The sequence below is a fragment of the Mauremys mutica genome, chromosome 4, assembly GCF_020497125.1.
Source record: "Mauremys mutica isolate MM-2020 ecotype Southern chromosome 4, ASM2049712v1, whole genome shotgun sequence".
Taxonomy (NCBI): Eukaryota; Metazoa; Chordata; order Testudines; family Geoemydidae; genus Mauremys; species Mauremys mutica.
The window spans coordinates 145,008,424-145,030,471 of NC_059075.1; the positions used below are offsets into that span (position 1 = coordinate 145,008,424).

A 22,048-nucleotide genomic window follows, 5' to 3' on the forward strand; every position below is an offset into this window, starting at 1 on the left:
CCAAAACAGGAGGTAAGGTCACTCTAGGAGTGAGCCACTCCAGCCCCATGCACAGACACAGACTGCAGCTGATCTTCTCAGCAGGGCCTGCGGAATAAGGTGGTGATCCGAGACTGAACCCATTGTTGGAACTGACTACAGAGCACAACACAAAGGCTAAGGGAGACCCAAGGCATTCAAGGCCTGACTTAATGCTGGAATCAGTAAGGGCAATTTCCTTCCAACTGCCTCACAACATGTGCATGGACTGCGGGAGGCGTGTAAGTGTGGCAGCCACGGGTAGTCTGCACAGCACATGCCCTTTTCATGCATACTTAGCAAAAAAGGCACAGTCCAACTCGACTGCACACGGCGCCGCAGGAGTCCCACATGTTCACAACGCAGCTAGAGCTACAACAATTGTTCTTAGGGTGCCTCAAGGCTTTTCTCACTTGGGAGGGCTTTTTCCTTGCCAAGGTTCGGCCTCCAGCCCCCTGCCGTTTCTGCTGTGGAGCTGCTAAACCAGGGGTCGGCAACCTTTCAGAAGTGCTGTGCCGAGTCTTCCTTTATTCACTCTAATTTAAGGTTTCGCGTGCCAGTAACACATTTTAATGTTTTTAGAAGGTCTCTTTCTATAAGTCTATAATATACAACTAAGCTATTGCTGGCAGCACAAACAGACCAAAGTCTTGTTTCCCTGGGCTACCTCCTACTGGCTCCTGCTGGTGCTGCTCCTTCACCACTGGGACCTGGCTCTCAGTCAGGTGGCCCTTCCTCCAGTCTCTCCCTGGGGTCTTCAATCTCCTGGGGCAGTGGGCGGGGCTGAGGGCTCAGCTGCCTCCTGCCCTGGTCCAGCCCCAACTGAGCTGCAGGGCCCTGCTCTTATACTGCCTGCCCCGCCCTGCACATCCTGGGGGAGTTAACCCCTTCTGTGCTGGAGGGAAGCCACACTGCCTCACTACAAGGTGGGTGGTAGATTGTTCACCTTATCCACAGGACCACAGAGGACAGGACAGGAAGCAATGGGCTTAAATTTCAGCAAAGGAGATTAACACGAGACATTAAGAAAAACGTACTGTCTGGGTAGTTAAGCACTGGAACAAATTACTTAGGGATGTTGTGGAATCTCCGTCATTGGGAACCGGTTGGACAAACACCTGTCAGGGATGGTAGATAATACTTAGTCCTGCCTCAGTGCAGGGGACTGGACTAGATGACCTAGCACAGTCCCGTTCCGTCCTGCATGTCTCACACCAGTTAATTTAATGAAGCTCACTAGGGTTACTTCAGAGTTGCAGCCATGTATGAGATCCGGGCCTGATTCTCATTTACCCTGTGGCCCCTTTATACAGCTCTAGCATAGATGCGGGGTCAGGCTTGTAAAACACAGTCTGGAACGACAAGGGATGTTTCTTACTCTGGCTGTTATCTGCTTTTAACCGAGATGAACAAAATCAGCTGTATTCATTTGAAATGTTTCCTTCCACAAAGCACTGGGAAATCGATGCTATAACCCCGGGCCTGTCTACACTGGCACTTTGCAGCGCTGCCACTTTCTTGCTCAGAGTATGAAAAAACAAGCAAGTTTCAGCACTGTAAAGTGGCAGTGTAGACAGTGCACCTGCGCTGGGAGCTGTTCCCGTCGTGGAGGTGGGTTTTTAATAGTGCTGGGAGAACTCTCTGCCGTGACTACACAGGCCATGTTAAAGTGCTGCCCCAGCAGCACTTTAATGTTGCTTGTGAAGACATGCCCCCAGTGAGGGATGCACAGAGATCTTTCTCTCCCACATGTGTCTGAACTCTAAAGTGCCTGTATATGGTGCAAAATAAAGGCAGGGTTGATGGCAGACCATGACGAGCGTGTCATGCAAAAACATATTTGCAGGCCAAGTATTCAGATACACCCAGTGTGTCATAATGTCTTCTAGCCTCATTTCAGACAGTCCCACAGGAGCAGCTGGTAATTACGCTGCACCTCAGGCAATACCACTTCAGCGGTTTTTCTGCCCTTAAGCATGGCTCTGAAAAAACAGGAGCCATGTGAGGCTGTAACAAAGAGAAGAGTGAGGCTGAGGTCAGGCCCAGGGCTTGGGAACGTTTGGCAGAGTTTGGTTAGCTTGTTTCCCTTACACTGAGTAAAATTAACCACTTGTGGCTACTGTTCCAATTTTGCAAAGTTGCCAGTAACTGGTACGGGCCCTATAAAGAGTTACATGTCTCTGTTGTGTGGAGGGTGTACGCAATCAGGGGCTGGAGCCTGAGGGGCTGAAGGGGCAATGCATACTTTGAGGAGTACTTAGGAGAGCCTTGATCCAGCTCCCGTTGGAAAGACTGTCAGTGACTTGGCTGGATCTGGCCCAGGAGCTGACCCACTGATTTTAATGGGCCATTGGCATGAGTCAGTACCAGAGAGTGAAATTCACCCTTGTGCAGCGGGTGACCATTGGCCAATGTAGCACTGACGTCCCGCCTAAGCCCAAGGCTTACGTGGTGCATGGCCCTGGCCTGCTCCTCTGCACGAGGAAAGAAAGAAATGGTTCTGCATTCCACATGTGCTGGCCCAAGCTGCTCTCAGAGCTAAAAGAACAGGGTTTCCATTGGGACGAAGGGAAATAGTTTGTACTTGGACAATCTGTGCATTTGCTCATTAGTGTGGTCAGCTTGTGGCCTAGCTGAGGTCAGGCGCTGAGGAACATACAGGGGGTTCATTATTCCCTCACCAAGCGTCATAGCTCAGCTGCGGCGTTTCCAGTCTAACTGTGGGTTTCGTAGCACGCCGGGCTGGGGGTGTTAGTCAGTGAGAGGGTGGCAGCATTTCAGCAACGCCGCTGACAATCAATAGCGAGAGGAAATTGATTATCTGTGTGAAGCAGGGATTAAAAATAGAAGCTTGATGCCAACCCCACGTCTGTTTTGACTAAGTCCCAGCTAATGAGAAACGTGACGGAAAGGCAGTGATTTGTACAGCAGCACAAAGCCCGAGAGCGAGGCTTAAGGAAGCAAGGGACCGAGTGAGAGAGTGATTAATACATGTTTAGATGACAACATCTTACCATCCAGCTGAAACTGGACATGCAGCTTCCAGGGGGTAAATCTTCCCTGCAACCGTAACTCCCACAATGGGCACCTGAGTCTGAGCCCCGCGTTAGCCTAGGTGGGGTGTGAGCTGCCCTGCTGCAAGGCCCTGTCTGCATTGCTGTGACCTCCCTGGGGCTGCGCTCACTGGGACAGCTGGGAGCACAGACCTGGCTTCTTTGGGCAGTGAGCTGAGCCGCTCCTGATTCCTGCCCAGGGAATTGTGGGAGAACTGCTCTGGGGCTGGAGGTGGGCTAGCGGGAAGCACTGGGGGGCTCGGAGCACTCGCCTGCGTTCTGACTGCAGAGGGAGCAGGTTACCAGCCTGCATGAAAGCAGAACCTGGGCTCCGCCAGTTAACGTGGCCTGGGTCAAAGTCTATAATACTGAGCAGTTTAAAAAACACCAGTAGGCGTCGGTGGGAGCCACGTGGACACAGAGGCGATGGCTGGCTAGCACAGGGTAGACTCACACCCCCAGTGTGCCACAAACAAAGTGGTCTTGCAGCCGCGCTCTTGGGGAACTTGACTAACGTGACTGTCATTCCTGTGCTGGCTGATGAGCAGCTGAGTGTTCGGGGGGAGACTGTAACGGGGCGGGGGCAAGCTGTGCACCTCGCTCAGTCCCCGAAGAGACTGAGGAATGGACCCAGGCCAGCTCTGAAAGGAGTGAGTGGAGCAGGGGTCTGCATTGGATCTAAGTTACAGCACGTTGACGCCGGAGTAATTATACCAGACAGAGCCAGTGACCCTGGTGTACTGGGGAGCAGAATCCGACCATAGGACTCAAGACAATCAGGGAGCGTCTATGCAGCCTTGTGAGCACAGCTCTGCGGGAACCGGCCTGCGGACTCAGCGTTTCCACGCCGGTACTTGCGCATCCCCACTTCATTGTACCCCGGCGTGGCCAATGCTGGCCCTGGGTCTCACAGCTGTGCTGACATGGCCAGACTGTGTCCTGCAGAGCTGCTGATGGGGCTGTGGCTTGAGCTGCAGCCACGCTGCAAACATGCCAGGGCTTGGGTCCGGGGCTCAGTGTGTGTCCAGTGGGGCCACAGCTACACTGCAAAGCAATAGGGCATGAACCTTGGGCTTGACTCAGATTTGGCCCCTCAAGCCCTGTGGGGAGGGGGGGCTAGAACGATCTCTGTGTAGACAGCAGGGGGTTGGGCTTGAACCCTGGACTCACATTGCAATGTAGACCGGGGTGCCGGAACGGAGGGTGTGGGGGGGGTAGGGGCATAGCCCTGCCACTTTTTACCGGCCCTAAAGGCAAGCAGGGGGGGGGGAGAGAGGAGCATGCAGGGACAGAGTCAGGCGGGAAGAGGCAGGCAGGAATGGGGTCTTGGGGGAGGGGGAAGGGCAGGAGCTCAGGGAGAAGGGGGGGTGGCATGGGGCAGGGCCTTAGGGGGAAAGGGTGGCATGGGAGGTGGGCCCACAGTTCAGGTACCAGTGACCTCCCACTTTTAGGAAGCTTTCACCACTCCTGGAGTAGACGCACCCTCAGTGGCCCCAGAAGGCCCAGCAGGAGATAATAGCATGCAGGCATTGCTGAAGATTAATATGATCCTCTGAAAGCAGTGTGAGGCACTTTTTAACTTATGATAGCGACCCTCAACAGCTTAAATTCAGCTCAGATCATGGTTTAGAACATAAGAACGGTCACACTGGGTCAGACCAATGATCCATCTATTCCAGTATCCCGTCTTCCGACAGTGGCTGGTGCCAGATGAGCTAGGAGGAATGAACAGAGCAAGGCAATGTATCAAGTGAGCCATCCCCCATTGTCCCATCCCAGTTTCTGGCAATTGGTGGTTTAGGGACAGTCAGAGCATGGGGTTGTGTCTGTGACCATCTTGGCTAATAGCCATTGATGGACCTGTCCTCCATGAACTTATCTAGTTCTTTTTTAACCCAGATATAGTTTTGGCCTTTACAACATCTCCTGGCAATGAGTTGCATAGGTTGACTGTGTGTTGTGATGTAGGACTTCCTTATGTTTGTTTAAAACCTGCTGTCTCAGCATTTAATTATGTGACCTTTAGTTTTTGTGTGATGTCAGTGGTTCTCAAACTTTTGCACTGGGGACGCCTTTCACTTAGCAAGCCTCTGAGTGTGACGACCCCCCCTTATGAATTAAAAACACATTTTTATATATTTAACACCATTATAAATGCTGGAGGCAAAGCAGGGTCTGGGGTGGAGGCTGACAGCTTGTGACCCCCATGTAATAACTTTGTGACCCCCTGAGGGGTCCCGACCCCCAGTTTGAGAAGCCCTGTATTATGTGACATGGTAAACAACACTCCCCTATTCCCTTTCTCCACCTCATTCATGATTTTATAGACCTCTATTATACTCCCCCCTTAAGTGTCTCTTTTCTAGACTAAGGGCTAGGTCAGTCTTTGTGCTGTTTGCAGGGGTTCGGCTTGCCCTGCCAGTGAGTCAATATTTGAACTATTAAAGCTTTTTCCTACTAGAAGACACAGGACACAGTCGGAAAGGACTACTGCCTGGAAGGTGTTTGCAGGATACCACCTGGGCCGTATAGTCTATAGTACCAACCACCACACGTAATTCTGCACCATTACTGCAGTTTCACTGCTTCTCTTTTTAAAACAAATTGTAAATAGCAGTGGACTGCAAAGTAGTATGTTTTATTGGGTCAAGGTCTGTTGGTGAAAGAGACAAGTTTTCAAGCTCTTCTTTCACCATTAGATGTTGGGCTAATAAAAGATCTGACCTCACCCCCCTTGTCTCTCTCACATCCTGGGACCAACACGGCTACACCACCACTGCCAATATCATTGGATTGTCTCATTTTCAGCAGGGTGTCTCCACTCGAGTTTAATTCACATAGGGGGTCTTTTTGGGTGTGCTCTGATTGGCTGAACATCTGGAAATGGATAGACACTGTCACTGCTTTCCCAAGAGAAACAAGCATTGGGGCCAGTAAAACAGGCATTACAAATCAAATCTTTTATTGAGTTTCTGCTCCTTTAGCATGTGGCACACAGAGAATTAAGATCCAAAGTCTGGTGAGAAGTTAGGTATTTGTGCTTCACTGAACAACGGCTCCCTCTCACCCAGCAAAGACATACACACAAAAGTCTAGAACATTCAGATCAGTCAATCATAATGCACAGTATAAACTAATGCATGGTATAACATTTAGGGAAAATGAGGCTGAGCTGGAAATTGTGATTGCTCGCTCAGGTGCTTGCTAACCTGAGTCACCATCCATGTACATTGGTGATTGGAGAGGAAGGGGATGGCTGCCCAAAATTGTTTAATATCAGTGAAACAAACACTAATGTATTTAGCAATTTAGAGAACAGACGTCCAAGATGAAAAGTCTCAGAAAGTCTATTTGCTGATAAATACCAGTCAAAAACATGGTACTGAGATGTGGTAACATTTTCTAGATCTTGCAGCCAATGGCATTAGCCACCATTCATTATTCACAACATAAACCCAGGTAAAAGTCTGAGATTTTAGACACTTTTCTTATTAAATAGCTGCTTACAACTGACGGAAAATTTAAAGTAGGGCTGTCAATTAGTCAGTTAAATCAAGAGATTAACACAAAACAAATTAACTACATTAAAAAACTTGTAATTAATCGCAGTTTTAATTACACTGTTAAATTGATATCTATTGTTTAAATTTATTATAAATATTTTGGATTTTTTCTACATTTTCAAATATATTGATATCAATTACAACACAGAATACAAAGTGTACAGTGCTCATTTTATATTACATTACTAATATTCGCCATGTAAAATGAAACAACAGTATTTTTCAGTTCACCCCATACAAGTACTGTATTGTAATCTTTTGTGAAAGTGCAACTTACAAATATAGAAATTTATTTTACATAACTGCCTTCAAAAACAAAACAATGTATAACTTCAGAGCCTACAAATCCACCCAGTCCTACTTCTTGTTCAGCCAATTGCTAAAACAAACAAGCTCATTTACATTTACAGGAGAGATTGTAAATAAGAAGCAAGCAGCATTGTCACCAGAAAGTGAGAACAGGGATTCACATGGCACTGTTGTAGGTAACATTGCAAGATATTTACGTGCCCGATATGCTACACATTTGTATACCTGTTTGTGCTTCACCACCATTCCAGAGGACATGCTTCCATACTGAATTTCAATTGGCATTCTAGTATTGTTTAACAGTGCAATTAAAATTGCAGTTATTCACAACTTTTTTTTTAAACTCATGATGAATTGTGATTTTTTTTAAATTGTTTGACAGCCCTAGTTTAAAAGCTTTAAAAAATTTTTTTAACCCCCCCTCCCCCACTTGTTTATATGTTTTGTGCTCCCCTGTATTCTCTCACGCTGTACTACTAGGACTATTTATAAAATAAAGATCTAGTGTTCATGCAAGACTTTCACCTGCTCCTATAACCCATTTCCCACCTCACATCGGAACCCTGCTTGTGTCAATACAGTCCTCTTCACTCCATATCAGACAAGTGATGCCACAGAGGAATGAGCAGCAGGTGCAGACAGGATCGTAACTGTTCATGCAAATAGCCCTAGGGAGAATACAGATACAGAGAATGGATCATTTTCCCTGAGGAATCAACAAATCTTTAATACGTCACAGAAGGAAGTTTGGGGTACACACGGCACAAACTTTGAAAGGCTCATGAACATTTCTACATGAATAAGAAACCTGTAAACATGTGGCTGAATTCAGATTGATCACAATAATAAAGAACTGGTCACATGAAGTCTAATCAAGGCTTCTATTTATACAGTTCCAATCAGAGGCAGAAAATGCAGCCGCATGCTTCTCCCCATGCCTCTTCCCCGGGGCATGTCATCGGTGTTCAGAGAGGCTGAGAAGGTCTCTGCTACTGGTCCAGCATTTTACAGGTTATTTTACAGACCAGCCTTCCAGCTCATGTTTTGTTCCATCTTCTTCCTCTGACAGCAGATCCATAAAATGAAAGCCACAAACATCACCTTGGGAGACGTAACAAACCAAGACAAATTTGACCACAAAGCGTTTCTTCTGCCTTTACCTACATTGGAACAACTAGGCCTGGAGTGCCTCGCTGGTGCCACTCAGCAATAAGTTGTTCAGACTGTGTAGGACAAGTGCAAAAGAACTTTGTTTAGTCCCATTCTAGTCCACGGCTTCGGTGGCTCATGGTGTGGGAGGTGGCTTAGGAGATGGACACGAGCCTTGGCTGTCGAAGCTTGCTGCTCGGCCTTGCCACTGATGGGAGAGAAAAGCAGCACGTTATTCTCCCCACATTCCCTTGTCAAAACCATTGTCCTACTTTCCACAGTCTCATCTGCTGCAGAATTGGGTTTAGCTTATGATTGTCTACTTCCATCATTTGGTCATTAACACCTCATTGGTGGCAGCCATACCTGCCTGACACCACCTATGGGGGGTTGCCAGTGCATTTTATTACTTTTGTAATCCTGAACCCCGGTGCCGAGACTGAGCATCAGATAAATCATGTTCATGCACCTTAGCTGGAGAAAATTTGCCCTCTCCTTGTTTCCCATTTTAGCATGCAACTTTTTTTTTATATTGAACTATAGCAAAGTTAATTCAATCATTGCAGTAAAGAGAGATGATGATACTCCACAGGACCCAGTGCCAGAGCCATTTTTCAAATTGAAAATCACATCAGACTGGGGATGGATGGATAGGTTAGTATGTCGTAAACACTTCATTGTCAGGGACTTCAGACCATAAATTATTAGCAATTTGTCTTGGAGCTATTAGCGTATTTTAAAACCAATATCACTCAAGTTTTTGAGGTCTTGCCAGTCTCTTTCTCTCTCATTTTATTGAATGCAAATGACAAACTACATGCATCTCCCAAAGACTGCAGGGAATATGATATTTCACTTTGCACCTGCTCCTGGCTCCTGTTGCAGCGCTGTCCACCCCAAACCAATTCTCTCCTCTCCTGAGCCAGCAAAAATCTTTGCATGTAAGTATTAGTGCTCAAAGTGCATGAAGTTCACATAACAGACAAAATTCACCAGCTGATTTGCACCAAATCACTGCAAATGAATAAATCCAGGCAAAAGTCACACCACTGACTGGCTTTGCCACAGGGTTTCTCTGTTCCAGTCCAAACAAGCAACATGAATGTTACACTGTTTAGGAGGACCAATGCGCTCGACTATCACCCATGCACGTGAATCACCCTGTGCCATGGAAAGCATGCACAAGACAGGACCCTGGGGAATCAACCTGCCTTGTAGGATCTGAAAGGTGCAGTTACTCACTTAAACTCTCAGAATAATTGTAAGAAGTTCCAGAGGAATTGCTCCCCTGACCCAGTGTAAACCTTGCAAGTGGCTGGGTTTACTGCCACTGAGAAACAAATGTGGTTCAATACCTGGCTGTGGATCTCATGTCCGCATGATGTCATTGCAGCTCTGGCCCCTAACTGGCTAGTAATTCATTCCTTGCCAAGTGTGGGGGAAATGCCATGAGAAGTGTGTATGGGTGGAGAATTCGGATTCAGTTTCATTGAACACCCACTTTGCACAGATATAAATGGTGCTCCGAGGTGCAGAGCCGTGGCCAATCAGGCCTTGCACACATCGCTTGCTACCCTGGAGACACTGTCCCTTCCATGTGCAGTTCTCTCCCGTACTCTGCTATGCCACCAGCTCAGGATGGCAGATCAGAGCTATGGAATCCCTTTGTGTAGGATGGCTGGCTCCAAAGATCCTGTTTAAGACACGCCACCTGAACACACTCGCTGGCCTGCAAGAGTTCATTCATTCTTTCCCTGTTTTTCTCTTCAGAAAATAAATGCTTGCTTCGGCCCAGGCCCATCAGTGAGACGATTGAGTCAGTCTAGAGGAAGGGCATGATGGTGGGAACATGATAGTGACCAATCAGAGAGAGAGAAATGCTCAAAAATCCTGCTTCCATGTAAGGGTCATGAACACTAAAAACCAGAGGGCTGCAAGGGGGACATCAGGGTTGCATAGGCCTTGGGATGGCTCCTTGCATGGGGGGGAATTTCCTAGGACTCCCCATGTGCTTTGCAATGGGCACAGTCCATCTGCCCGAGTGGATCGGATGTGCTAACACACAGCTATGCCTGGCTGGATTGTGAGGTCTCCAGTCAGGGCTGAGCAGGTCACAGGGGAAGGTGTGCTGGCCGTTGCCCATCTTGGCTCAGCTCTGCCTTTTCAGGGTACACTCAACACTCAGATTAATGTAAAGCTAGCATTATGCCAGCAGCAGACGACCTGCTTTCATGACTTATCTGTACAAATACTCATTCTGGGGAGGCAGGGGCAGAATTGGGGGGTTAAGGGTTGGCATTTATTCCTTCTCCTCAAAGAGACCAGACATTTTTCATTTCCAAAGCAACCCACTATACAGCACAGTGGGTATTTAATTAAAAGTCAGCAGAAAGTACTGTGTTAAGAACCAAGAATTGTCTCTCAGACATAGGGTACCTTCAGGTAAAGTCATTCTGCAGTACTGCTGCCAGGCTGTTCACTACAACCTAAAGCTCCAGAGGAACGCATGACGCAGATGTAATCTCAATGGTAGAATTACCTCCAAAAAAGATGGGCCATCAGAAATTACTCCAGAAATAAGCTCTTGGTAGAGTTTAGGATGTGCCATTGCAGCATTTCTCCTGCTTTTTCAATGATAATGTTATCTATTCTTCACAGTGAAGGAAGCTCTAGTGAGACCAGGGTCAAGTGACCTATGCGTCTTGAGAAACCTCAGGATATTTTCCCTTCTCTTAATTAGAGAAGTGAGTCATTCTTTCTGTAACAGCAGACAGGGAAGTGTCAGTTCTTGGAAGGCCAGATGGACTCAAAGGACTAGAGGAGATTGGCTTTGCATATCTTTAAAGATGAGCAGTTGTCCTTCATTATGGACTTGATCCTGCTCCCGGTGAAGTTAAATTATTTCTCCAGAAAAAAAAAAGTTTTAAAACAAATAGATGCCCAAGTGCTGACTGTCAAAACTGCCTTGTAACATTGGAGATGCACTGGAGACAAGATAGAGCTTTCTTCTTTCCTCTGTAACAGAGACAAATCTCCACTTTTCACTGTTCCCTTTAATGTTCATAAAAATACTCTGATTTTTTAAAATCTCTTCCTGTAAACATGGCACCTAAAGATCCTGACTGATGTCAGGAAGTATTTTGAGGGAGACAGCAAGGCATGAGAAAGGAATTGGAATGGCTGAAGCACACCTAGTACTGCAAGGGGAAACTCATCAGATGCTGAACTGTCCTGGCAGAAATGGATCAGCGTGTTGGTTCTTTAGCCATGTGCTGATGATTGTAGGAAGCGTGTGTTAGGTACTGATTAGTGCAAGGCGCTGGAAAGCAAGATTCCTGGGTTCCATGACCAGCTCTGTTGAAGTTGATGTGTGAATGTGGACAAGACCCTTAATCAGTCTGTGCTCATCCAGAGAAAGGGGTATAACACTTCCTTACCCAAAAGGGGCCTGTAATTAATGACTTGAAAGTGCTTTGAGATCCTTCAATTAATGTCACCAGAGATGTGCAAGCTTCTCACTTACTGGCAGCAAAACAAGCGTGAACAGAGCTGTGGCTATTGACAATGGTTCATTGCAGATCATCTCCATGAAAGAGAGAAAGGGAGAGCAAGATCTTGGCTCATGCACACTCAGGCCTGATTCACCATTCTACTACTCCAGTGCAATTCCTGCAGGGAGCCATCTGTGTAAGACTGGTGCAATGGCTGGGGGAACCAGGCCAAACGGCACACAGGTTCCTCTCGTTGAATAGTCAGGAAATACCAACGGAAAGGCAGGAGGTCCCTGGAAGAGGACTCCAGGATTTACACTATACTGCAAGAGTTTCCCTGAGAAGCCATAGAGCAGTTTTGTGTCTGGAACAGACACCAGCAGCTGGAACTGTACAAGGATGGGCAGCAGCAGCCTTTGAGGAGAGGAAACCTGGGGGAGGGACTAATTCATTTCATTAAAGAAAGAGTCCTTCCTGGCAAGGAAAGTCTCTTTTTCTGATTATTTATTTGAGGCCTGTGATCTTATTCTAAGTCCAAAGTGTGACAGGAGCACCTTTTAGACAGATTTCTGCCCCTCCCCCTAAAACAGGCACCAGTTGAGTGCAGATTAGAGAATGTATAACAATTAGCAAGGAATTCTACATTGCCCAGAAGAAAGTGACCTCTTCAGTTTGCACATGTGCAGTCGAATTGGGAAAGGCAGGAGCTTTATCTGAGAGGAGGGGAGGAAAGACATACAGCACGGAATGGTATAAATAACTTCAAATTCACCCCGGCTGACACAATTTTCTGTTTTGCAATTCAGATCACTTTAAAAAAAGAATTCAAATTGGTTTCCTTGCTTTTGACTTAAAATCCAGGTCTGAAATTAGAAAGGAACTGTCACATGACAGATTGTTCCATTTCTTTCTAAAGTTGTTGATATTCCTCGTCATTAGAGGGAACACACCTGGGGGACGGAGAGAAGAGAATCCAGAACTTGCATATTCTAATGGAAGCTTCCTAATAGTGACATTTCCCCGAATAGCCTGGTCATTACTGTTCCCCACAATAATGCAAAGTAAGCTCACCCAACGAGGGCAGGAAGGGGAAGACAGCAGCTGCTTTATTGTCACAATTTACACTGCCTAGGTGTTTTCACCAAAGGATCTTATGACACAGGTGACGCGTATCAAGTTCACTGCATAGTGACATCTCAAACAAGTGCCTCCATCTTGAGAAGTGTGGCCAGAGATCTGAGTCATCAGCTTTGCTAAGACTGTACATTATGAGAACCGAGTCGATTAGCTCCCTTGTTGGAAAGCTCAGCTGCCCACGCAAGATCTGAAAAGGCACACTTGCTGGCAAGCTCTGGGAACAGGGTACCCGCCAGTTATAGGAAAAACCTTTCATTTGCCACCCACCTCGTTTTCTGTGAATTGACGTATGCGAACATGACAGTGGGTGATGCCCAACACCACACAACAGCCCATTAAGGAGTGGGAGGAGGGGGATGTGCAGGGATGAAGCAGCTAAGGATAACAACTTCCCACCAAAATTCATCAAGGCATTTTCTAGAGTTTAATACCCTTACCCCTGTGTTTTACGCAAGGATCGTGTCCTGACCTCCCGAGAATCCTCGGTAGGAAAGTGATTGGTGGATCCAGCACGGGGGCAGCAGAGCTATTTTTATGCTCAGAGGGAGATTAAATCAAAGACACCTTGACCCTAAACTCTCTTACAAGACTGTCTATATTTACTGTAATAGAAAAACCATTTCCCCAGTAACTGTGGCTTGGGACTCTGGTGGGTTTTTCGTTGTGTTTTGTTATTTGGTTTTTAGACGCGCTCCTGTACAAAAGAGTTGCACACAGGCGAGCTAAAAAATAGGCCAATAAAAGGGACCATTTGCTTGCTGGCTGTGTGCAGTGGGTTGTGGCAAGAATACAGGACTCAATGATGCTGGGCTTTTGTAATTGAACCCCTGATCTGCCCAGCATTAGGGTGAAATGATGCATTTGATTTTTGTTTTCAACATTTGGGTGGCCCAGCAGTGGATTTTGATTTCCATTTTAAGTGGGTTTCATATTGTGCCTGTTTCTTTGACTTTCCCTGTAAATAACTGAATTTTTCCTTGTTTGTTACCAGAAATGTTATAGGAACTGAGCCTTGAAACTGCAACCCGGCCGGGTCTTAAATATAATGGAATAAAATCATGCAAACTACCAAATGGAGAAATGATTCTATCCTCCTGCGTCAGACATGACAGCTGGAACCAGGTGCTGTGCGGCTGCTACTGAGACTGCAGAGGTTAAGCTTCCTGGCTAATGGATCACTGAATACTGCATATTTATCCTGAAACTTAGTAGCCACTAAATCCCAGCCCAGACGACAGGAATAACTCCTATGTTCCTGCCAGAGGGGCTGCGAGACATACTGCAGTTTTCGTCTGAGTGGTATATTTCACAGCACAGCTCACCACCCAAAGTCACTGCTATTGTCAAAAAAATTCCATATCAGAGATGACTCTGGGTATGATTCTAGTCTGACTTGCACCAGTTTTACACTACTGACTTCATAGAGGTCACTCCTGATTTACGGGATTCTAAAGCGTCTTGGTGATAGGAGATCAGGTTTCAATGGACACACACTAGTTCAGGCCACTGCTGTGATCTATGGGGCCCAGCATCTGGCCTCCAGCAGAGCTTAATCCCTGACACTTCAGAGGACAACAAAATACTCCTTATACCACACCTAGCCATTGGGCAATGCTGCATAGGAGGGGAATGCTATCCTGGCCCGGCCAGGGATATTATCGTCTTTATTGTTTTAGATGGCATAGCTATGGATGGTGGCTTTGTCTATCATCACTAAAGTGCCACTGATGTGCCTGGCACTGTGCAGGTGGGCAACTGCACCTCTGCCCCCAGGGATTTACTATCCAAATTAGACATATAGCAAAGGAGACCAGGAGGCTGCATGAGAAAGGGGAGGAAATGGAGAACAACAGAAAGGGAAACCTTGTGGATGGTCAGGAAGTTGTCCAACCTTTTAAAGTCCAGTCACCATACTGAGTGATACAAAGATGCAATGAAATGCTCTCTGAATATGTTTACTGGAAAAGCTTGAGGATGAGTCAACAAAAATCTTTTAGGGGCACAAATGAAGAGTAGAAACATGGTATGCCTGGGCTATTTATTCTGGATCCCAGCAGTGTTCCTTTTCCTGTCTGTTCTCTCTCAGATATAAAAAGAAAACCATAAAAGAAAGCCAAGCTGATCTGTAAATTCCATCTCTTTCCACTCCTGCTTGCCAGCCCAAGGAACTATTTCAAGCCAGAAAAGAGATGCTAGTTCTCTGGGGTCCACCTCCAGCGAAAAGCTCCACTCAGCCCATCTCAGAAACTCCCCCAGTGAGAGTAGAAGCTTTTTGCAATCCTTGCACCAGCTCAGCCATGCGTGGCACACACAGTCAAAGGAAGTAAGTGACTTCACGCACCTCTTTGAAGGATTTCTTCACCTCCACTAATGGGTGCCAGTGTGCGATTGGTTTGCGAGGGTATGCCAACATCTCGTTCCAGTGGTCTCGGCCCAGTCCCTCGGCATTGATCCCCACACGGCAACCTCCAATGATCTCATTATGACCAACTCTGAAAGGCAATGGGAAAGTGGTGTCATTATCTTGACTAGAAAGGGCACGTGCACATTGCCTATACAGCCACACTGCCTACAAGTACTGGAAATTTCCTATGGACTGCCAAGACAATATCTTATTGTCTCTTGCAACATGTGTGCGGCTCCCAGCACAATGGGGCCCTGGCTGCAGCTGGGCCTCTGGGAGCTACCAAAATATAAATAAGAGTCATGCTGATGGTTTTATCCAAGCACAGGCCTTTTGGGATTCAGTATGTGGGCTGACCTCCAGACTAGGTCAATAGACAGGATCACAATGGACACGTGTTCTGATAACTGAGGCATGAGAATAGGTGCTTGGGACTCACTAATAAACGGATCCCTCAGACACTGACCACTCCACTTTGGGGGAAGCGGTTTGCCTTCTAACAGGGATGATGGCTCAGATGAAATGCACTCAACACTCTGCAGCTACGGGGCATATTGTACTCATTCAAGAAGAAAATGACTTAAAAGCTAAGGATCAGGTTTATTGTACTCATGTTTCTAGCAACATAATTACCCAGAGCATTAAATATACATGACAGTTTGCAATGCATCGTTATGGGACGCATATTGACACAAACCGGTTGTGTAATCCAGGGAGCAATACCAAGGCGATTTGGAATGGAGCAGGAAAACCAGGCCATATGGGATTTTCCCTTCTTTCTGCTCTCCAGAAACTCCCACCTACCTATCATAATCCATGACGGAGATAAGAAGGCTAACTTGATCCATGTTCTCTGGGGGAATGTCGAAGATTATCGCCTCATTGTAGGTAGGATTAAGAGTGTTTTTCTTAATGGTGGTTTTCTTCTTTTTCAGCCTCCGCCCATCACAAAGCAGAGACACCTTGACATATGGATCTGAGGAAGAGTGGAAGGGAAAAACCTACTGATTATGGAGGATCATTCTGTCCTATAGGAGGTAAATACAATGCATAACACCACCTCTGTGGGATGTTTATAAGAGGCCATTCCATTCAGCTAATTTATTTTAAAAACTCCACCCTCTCCTTCTACCTGCAAATATTCCAATTCCTGTCCCACAGCACTAGCTCAGGGCTCAGTAACATGAGTGAGCAGCAAACTGAGATTAAACAAGGGAGGTTATTTTTTCCTGGAAAAAGAAAATGTATTTAAACCCATGTTCTATACAATGCAGGAATGGCATGAACAAGAACCCCACTCGAATTTCCCTTACAGCAATGATTATTAGACATTTGACCTGACAGAAATCTATCCACTGTGACCAAGGGCCCCAAAAGAACTACTCTCTTCACCAATTCACTACTGGGAAATGAATGTGTAATAACTCAGCTCACATAGGTCATCAGCAGGGTTTGAAACTAGGATCTTCAGCACCAAAGTAAAGCCTTCTACCCCTTTAACTAAAACAGTAACTCCATGAAGCTGGTAGAAGTAGTAGACTATTATCCTGTAGTGGACCAACTAATAGAATGGGACCCAACATACATTTTGCCAATAAGCAGCAATGACTCATTTCTCTGCAACAATAAGATAGTTCAACTACCGTCTATATCAGTTCAGAATAACTCTGTCTCTTAAGGAGAATTTTTCAGGGAACAGAATCTTTCCTTGTACTTTTCCCCCCATTAGGTTTCATCATTGATACATCAGTGTCCAAGTTACCTCAGGAAGATGCCATGTGCCTACCATAGAATCCTTGCTGTATTTCAAAGTGGAAGGAATGTTCCACAGAACAAGCCTGCCGTGTGCCAGTTTTCACCTTCATCCCACTGCTTTCAATCCCTGTTTACTTTTTGTCATTTTACTTTGTCAGCTCTTTGGTGAAACAACCTGGTCTTCCTATGAGTTTGTACAGCTCCTAGTACAATGGAGCTGAACTGAATCTGCAAATGCATCTGACAATACAGCAACCCCAAAACATTTCCTGAAGCAAAACGACAACTTCAGCACTTGTAGAACAGAGTAAAAATGTAACACAGCCACCTTGAAGAGCAAAATATGGAGTGGAACTTAACTTACAGAGATATTTTGCTGTCATAGCTATGAGTGCCAATATGATGGGGGGGGGGAGTGAGAGAGACAGGGACAGAGAGACACCCAGGTACTCAGCATACAGTAATTAGATAAAGCAAAATGCCTTTGTATCTTAGCCAAAAATGTCCTATTTCTAGGACCATCCTCTAGGAAAGTTTCCATAATTTGCACATACAAGTTTATTGTCTAAGTGACATGTTTGCATGTTGAGGAAATAACTGGCCATCACATCAGGGGCCTGATAGCAAGAAGCGGCCTTTAAAAGCCCTTTTTCTCGGTGCGAAACGTCAGGGGGAGGAAAGAGGAGGTAGGGCAGCTGTACCTCACTTGCTTCACCAGTGGCTGGTTTTGGCAGAGTAAGTTATGAGCACAGCTTGGTTGCTATGTAGACTGCTGGGGAAATCTCAATGCATTTTGAAGTTGCAGTAAACAAACAGCATGTTATTGCAGAGCTACAAAGCCGCCTTCCCTCTGAAACTGGGATTCTCAGACATTTCACACTGCAGCAGGTTCCATCTGAGCAGATCTGAGTCTGGTCAGAGATCTCTTCAGTTAGCATTACTGTTTCTTAAAAGGTTTGTCAGAAGAATTCAGGTTCTTCTGTAGACCTCCAGGTAAGAAACTTGGCTGGCTTTCATGTTAAACACTAGTGTTTGTGCATGGTGAGTTCCCAGGCAAGATTTTGGTTTTTGGAACTAGGAACGCACAAAAACCTTGCTAGGTGATTAAACTCTCTCACACTGGAGCACTAGGGCAGTGCGTGTAGTGGAATTCCCAGTCACATGCCTGTACTCATCACAGGTCAGATTATTCAGGCAAAACGGCTAGATTCTGGCAGCAAGTGGCTAGCAGAAATTTCCCTTCGTGGGGGGGAATGCCCTTGCAGGAGCCAGTGCCTGCATCATTCCCCAGCCCCCAGTGTCCAGGAGTGCAGAGAGAAGCTGGAGGGACGTGTCCGAGCTCCAATCTGCCAGTACCGCACTGTTGTAACTGGTGATGCAGCATGGCACGCCCAGCAGAGAATTAGGAACCGTAACTGCCTCCTCACTTCCCCGGGCCAAGTGGAGCGTGGCTCCGGAGAGGGTCGTGCACCCCTGTCGCTCTCCTGGGGCTGGCTTTCCAAGTTAGTTTCATTGTTTAAAGTTTTGTGAGTACAGCTCCATATCTCTGTGCGCACACAAACACCTCACACCCTTTGTCAGGGCACCTCAGCAACACCACAGACTAGCACAGCATCAAAGCCAGCAAGCTGCCGGGTGGGGGAAGTAAAAGGGAATGACACTAACTCTTTGAGCAAATGCACACGTACCTGAGTAGCCAGTAATATCCATAGCTTTAAGATTCCTGCATTTAATTACTGTTAAGGTGAGGCGACCTGCAGTTGGCAAATAACAAAGGGAAAACATGATCTCTCCCAGGTCCACGCTTTCCTTTAATAAAAGAGAAGACAGAGCATTAGATGTCTGTAAGAACCAGCCAAGCACCAAGGTCCGTCCTTTGCATTTTCTGACTCTTTTATCCTTCTTTCCTTTTTCACTCTTCAGAACTGCTTCACTTCTCTCTCACCCCAGAAACCCACTTCTGGGGAATGCGTTTTGAATGCTAGTGGTGCACCTGAATTAGATACCATGGACTAAAAAGCCTCCTGTTTTCCTGAGTTAATATCTGTTGGGGAAGTCAGCTCTGTTTAAAAATCCTAGTTTTGCAAATATTCTCTGATCAACTGAGGTTTCTTGTGAAAAAGAAACCAGTCAGCTTCCTGCTCAAATTGCAACATATCCCAAGTTTCTCTATCTCACCAATATGTGAGGGGCAAGGCAGATACCATGATGTCCAACAATGCTTCAGGACACAGGCCTCTTTGGCTAGTGGGCAGAGACTTCATGAACAGTGAGGCTGAGCTGATAGTTGAGCCTTTGCCCAGGATTCAGACTTTCTTCATCTGAACCAGCTTGCCTCCCTCGTTCTGTTTTACTAACTGATACAAAGGGCTCAACATTCCCCCCACCCCCCTACCACCGCTGCTCAGACCCATACACTGGTTTTATTTTTAGTTTCTCAACAATGAGTCAACTCATCTTATTGTGATAAATGCTTTTCCACAGCCATTTGAACGAGGTTCACTAGACGTCCTCTAGGTGGCGATGGAACCCCTCCCTTTCTTCAGGCACATCCTTACACATCTGCCCTGCCAACTTAATTAAATCGTTTATGGAGTGTAATGAGCCAGGACCCCCACGTTTGGGAGGGGCGGTGGATGTACAGAGGTAACACTATTAGCTCAGCCTCACTGTTCATGAATCCTTGCAAATTGGATTGTATTTAAGTCAGCGGCTCCGAAATCTCATTTTAAACAGATGCTATATCTTTTCTGACTCCAACCGTTGTACAAAACCCCACGCTAAGCACCCGACATAAAGGGGCAGCCATTATACAGCCATTAAAAATCTCAGGCCAGGCCAAGCACAGCTTTAGTCGGCTAAAAAACCCTGTATTCTAACTGAGCTGAGATGCTGCCTGGGACCCTAGGCCGCAGCCTCGGACCCTATCCATACGCTGCATTACAGCGCCACCTGGAGGGCCCAGCCAAGATTAGAGCCCCATTGTGCTGGGCACTGCCCATGAATCTAGTCAGAACGGCACTTTCCCCACAGTTTTCAGTCTAAACAAACAAGATGGACACAGACTGGGAGGGGAAACTGAGGCCCGGGAAAAGGAAGTGATTTGCCCAAGGTCACCCAGCAGCTCGGTGGCAAAGCTGAGAACAAAACCCAGGTCTTCTGATGCCTCATCCAGTACCCTGTCCACACAGATGGGGAGATGCCTGTCACCATGACAGCGACCCTTGACACTACTTTTCTTGGGCAGGACTGCTGCACATTATGCTATTTGTCAATCTCATTAACTGATGTGACGCTGCATTGTGGACAGCCTGGAACAAAGCACAGACTACAGGCCATTATGAACATGCTTCACATACCACCCTCTGGATGTGATGCAAGGTGATTTTCATTTGCCTTCCTGATTCGGTTTCACTGGCCTGGTATATCATCTTGCCCTAGTGCTGTATCATTTGGAGAACTTCTTTGGGGTGTCATGAGCAAACTTGCTATTAGCTGGGAGATTGTTCCTCACAGAGCCACGGAACTGCCCCCATATCACTGTGGTGGTGGTTCCCACAGAACACCACTACTCCTCCTTGCTCAGCAAGGTGCCATCAGTTGCACATCACAGCATTACACTTAGCTTGGGTTTGATCTGAATGAGTGTATTAGTCTGCCTAATGCACAGTATTTCTACAATGGAGCCCAATTCCCAGCAGAGGGTTTTACCAGAATAGTTCGTCCTAATCAACTCTTGCAATCATGCTGCATTATTCATGGCTGCTAGTGGAAAGCCTATCCATTTGCAGATAGTGCTTCTAAAGGGCCTCAGGGAAGGGCTGCCAATGTGACAATCATCATTCAATCACAGATCTTCCCAGGCTTCTCTTCCATTTACTGGACTCTGCTCATTCCCTACGTCTAAACACCAAGACACCCAAATCTTGCTACCTGTATGCTCATGAAACAGGATGTGAACAGGTCCACAGACTACTTCTAGCTAACCCTCACCTGCACAGACAGACAGCTCATTAGTTGCTATAGGTATGGATGGGGTAAATGGGGTTTCTCAGCAAATACAAGGGATGGGGACTAAGAACTGAGCAAAGAGCCTGACAAGCCCTCATCTCTGAGTATTTAGCTTTTTAGAACTTTGCCTTTAAATTCCAACCTAATCTTCCTCTGCTGAGGAAATTGCCAGGCAGTAAATCTGCCAGTCGGCTCACCTTGTCTATCTGTAGAAGCAGCAAAGAGTCCTGTGGCACCTTATAGACTAACAGACGTTTTGCAGCATGAGCTTTCGTGGGTGAATACCCACTTCTTCAGATGCAAGTCTATCTGGTCTTTTGTAAAGGGCCACCATACGTTTTAGCCTCTTTTTTATCCCAACTAGAGAGGCTTTATGTGATTGGAGAGTAGTCGCCCTGGCAACTCCAGACAGCATGGCAATGTGTACTTCTGAAGAAGATTTGGGGAGAGGGGGAGAGAGAGATGTCCATATGTTGGGCATGAAGAGGAGCATGCACTTGATCAACAGCCTAATGCTTCTAATTTAATTTCTGAAGAGCATTGTGTTTGGAACTTCCAGATTGTAATTCGCTTTTCAAAGGCTCTTGCTCCTTAGTAATGATGATGGGGGAGCTGGCTCAGAATAGAGGCAGAAGGAAGCCTGCTGTCTTGGCTCCTTTCAGGAGAAGCACTGACTTGTTGGTAGAGTTGAAAAGAGCTCAGTTATCTTGAGAGGAGCAGTATAGAACTGGCAGAATGGCAACATCTCCCCTCTAGTGGCTGGGCCACTAGAAGGCAACAGTTTACTACTGCTACAACTTAAACACACCTTACAGGGTTAGACTCCAGGAGCTCAATCTATTTAGCTTAACAAAGAGGAGGTTAATGGCTGCCTTGATTATGGTCTATAAGTATCTACATGGGGAACAAATATTTAATAATGGGCTCTTCAATCTCGCAGACAGAGTCAGACTGGAAGTAAGGCGTGTGTTTCCCACAGTGCGGGTAATTATGCATGGAACAATTTACCAAGGGTTGTGGTGGATTCTCCATCACAGGCAATTTTAAAATCCAGAGTGGGCGTTTTTCTGAGAGCTCTGCTCTCAGAAGGATTGTGGGGCAGGTCTCTGGCCTGTGCGATACGGGGAGGTCAGACAGATGGTCAATGGTCCATGCTGG

The 22,048-nt window shown here is 46.4% G+C and overlaps 1 protein-coding gene across 9 annotated transcripts in view; it reads right to left on the bottom strand.

Annotated features, from left to right (window-relative positions):
* Positions 1-7,037: 7,037 nt before the first annotated feature.
* The window catches only part of SYT6 (synaptotagmin 6), an 86,290-nt gene continuing 71,279 nt past the window's right edge, over positions 7,038-22,048 (bottom strand). For 6 of the 9 annotated variants that reach the window (XM_045012125.1, XM_045012127.1, XM_045012130.1 and 3 more), the window contains 4 exons: positions 18,568-18,688; positions 15,929-16,100; positions 15,062-15,212; positions 7,038-7,611 (listed from right to left, as the gene is read on the bottom strand). In XM_045012125.1, the coding sequence (XP_044868060.1) occupies positions 7,531-7,611; positions 15,062-15,212; positions 15,929-16,100; positions 18,568-18,688 (525 nt within the window). In that variant the 3' untranslated portion in view covers positions 7,038-7,530. Of the gene's footprint in view, positions 8,301-15,061; positions 15,213-15,928; positions 16,101-18,567; positions 18,689-22,048 lie in introns of all 9 variants that reach the window. The other 3 variants (XM_045012126.1, XM_045012128.1, XR_006578631.1) reach the window with 2 other exon arrangements.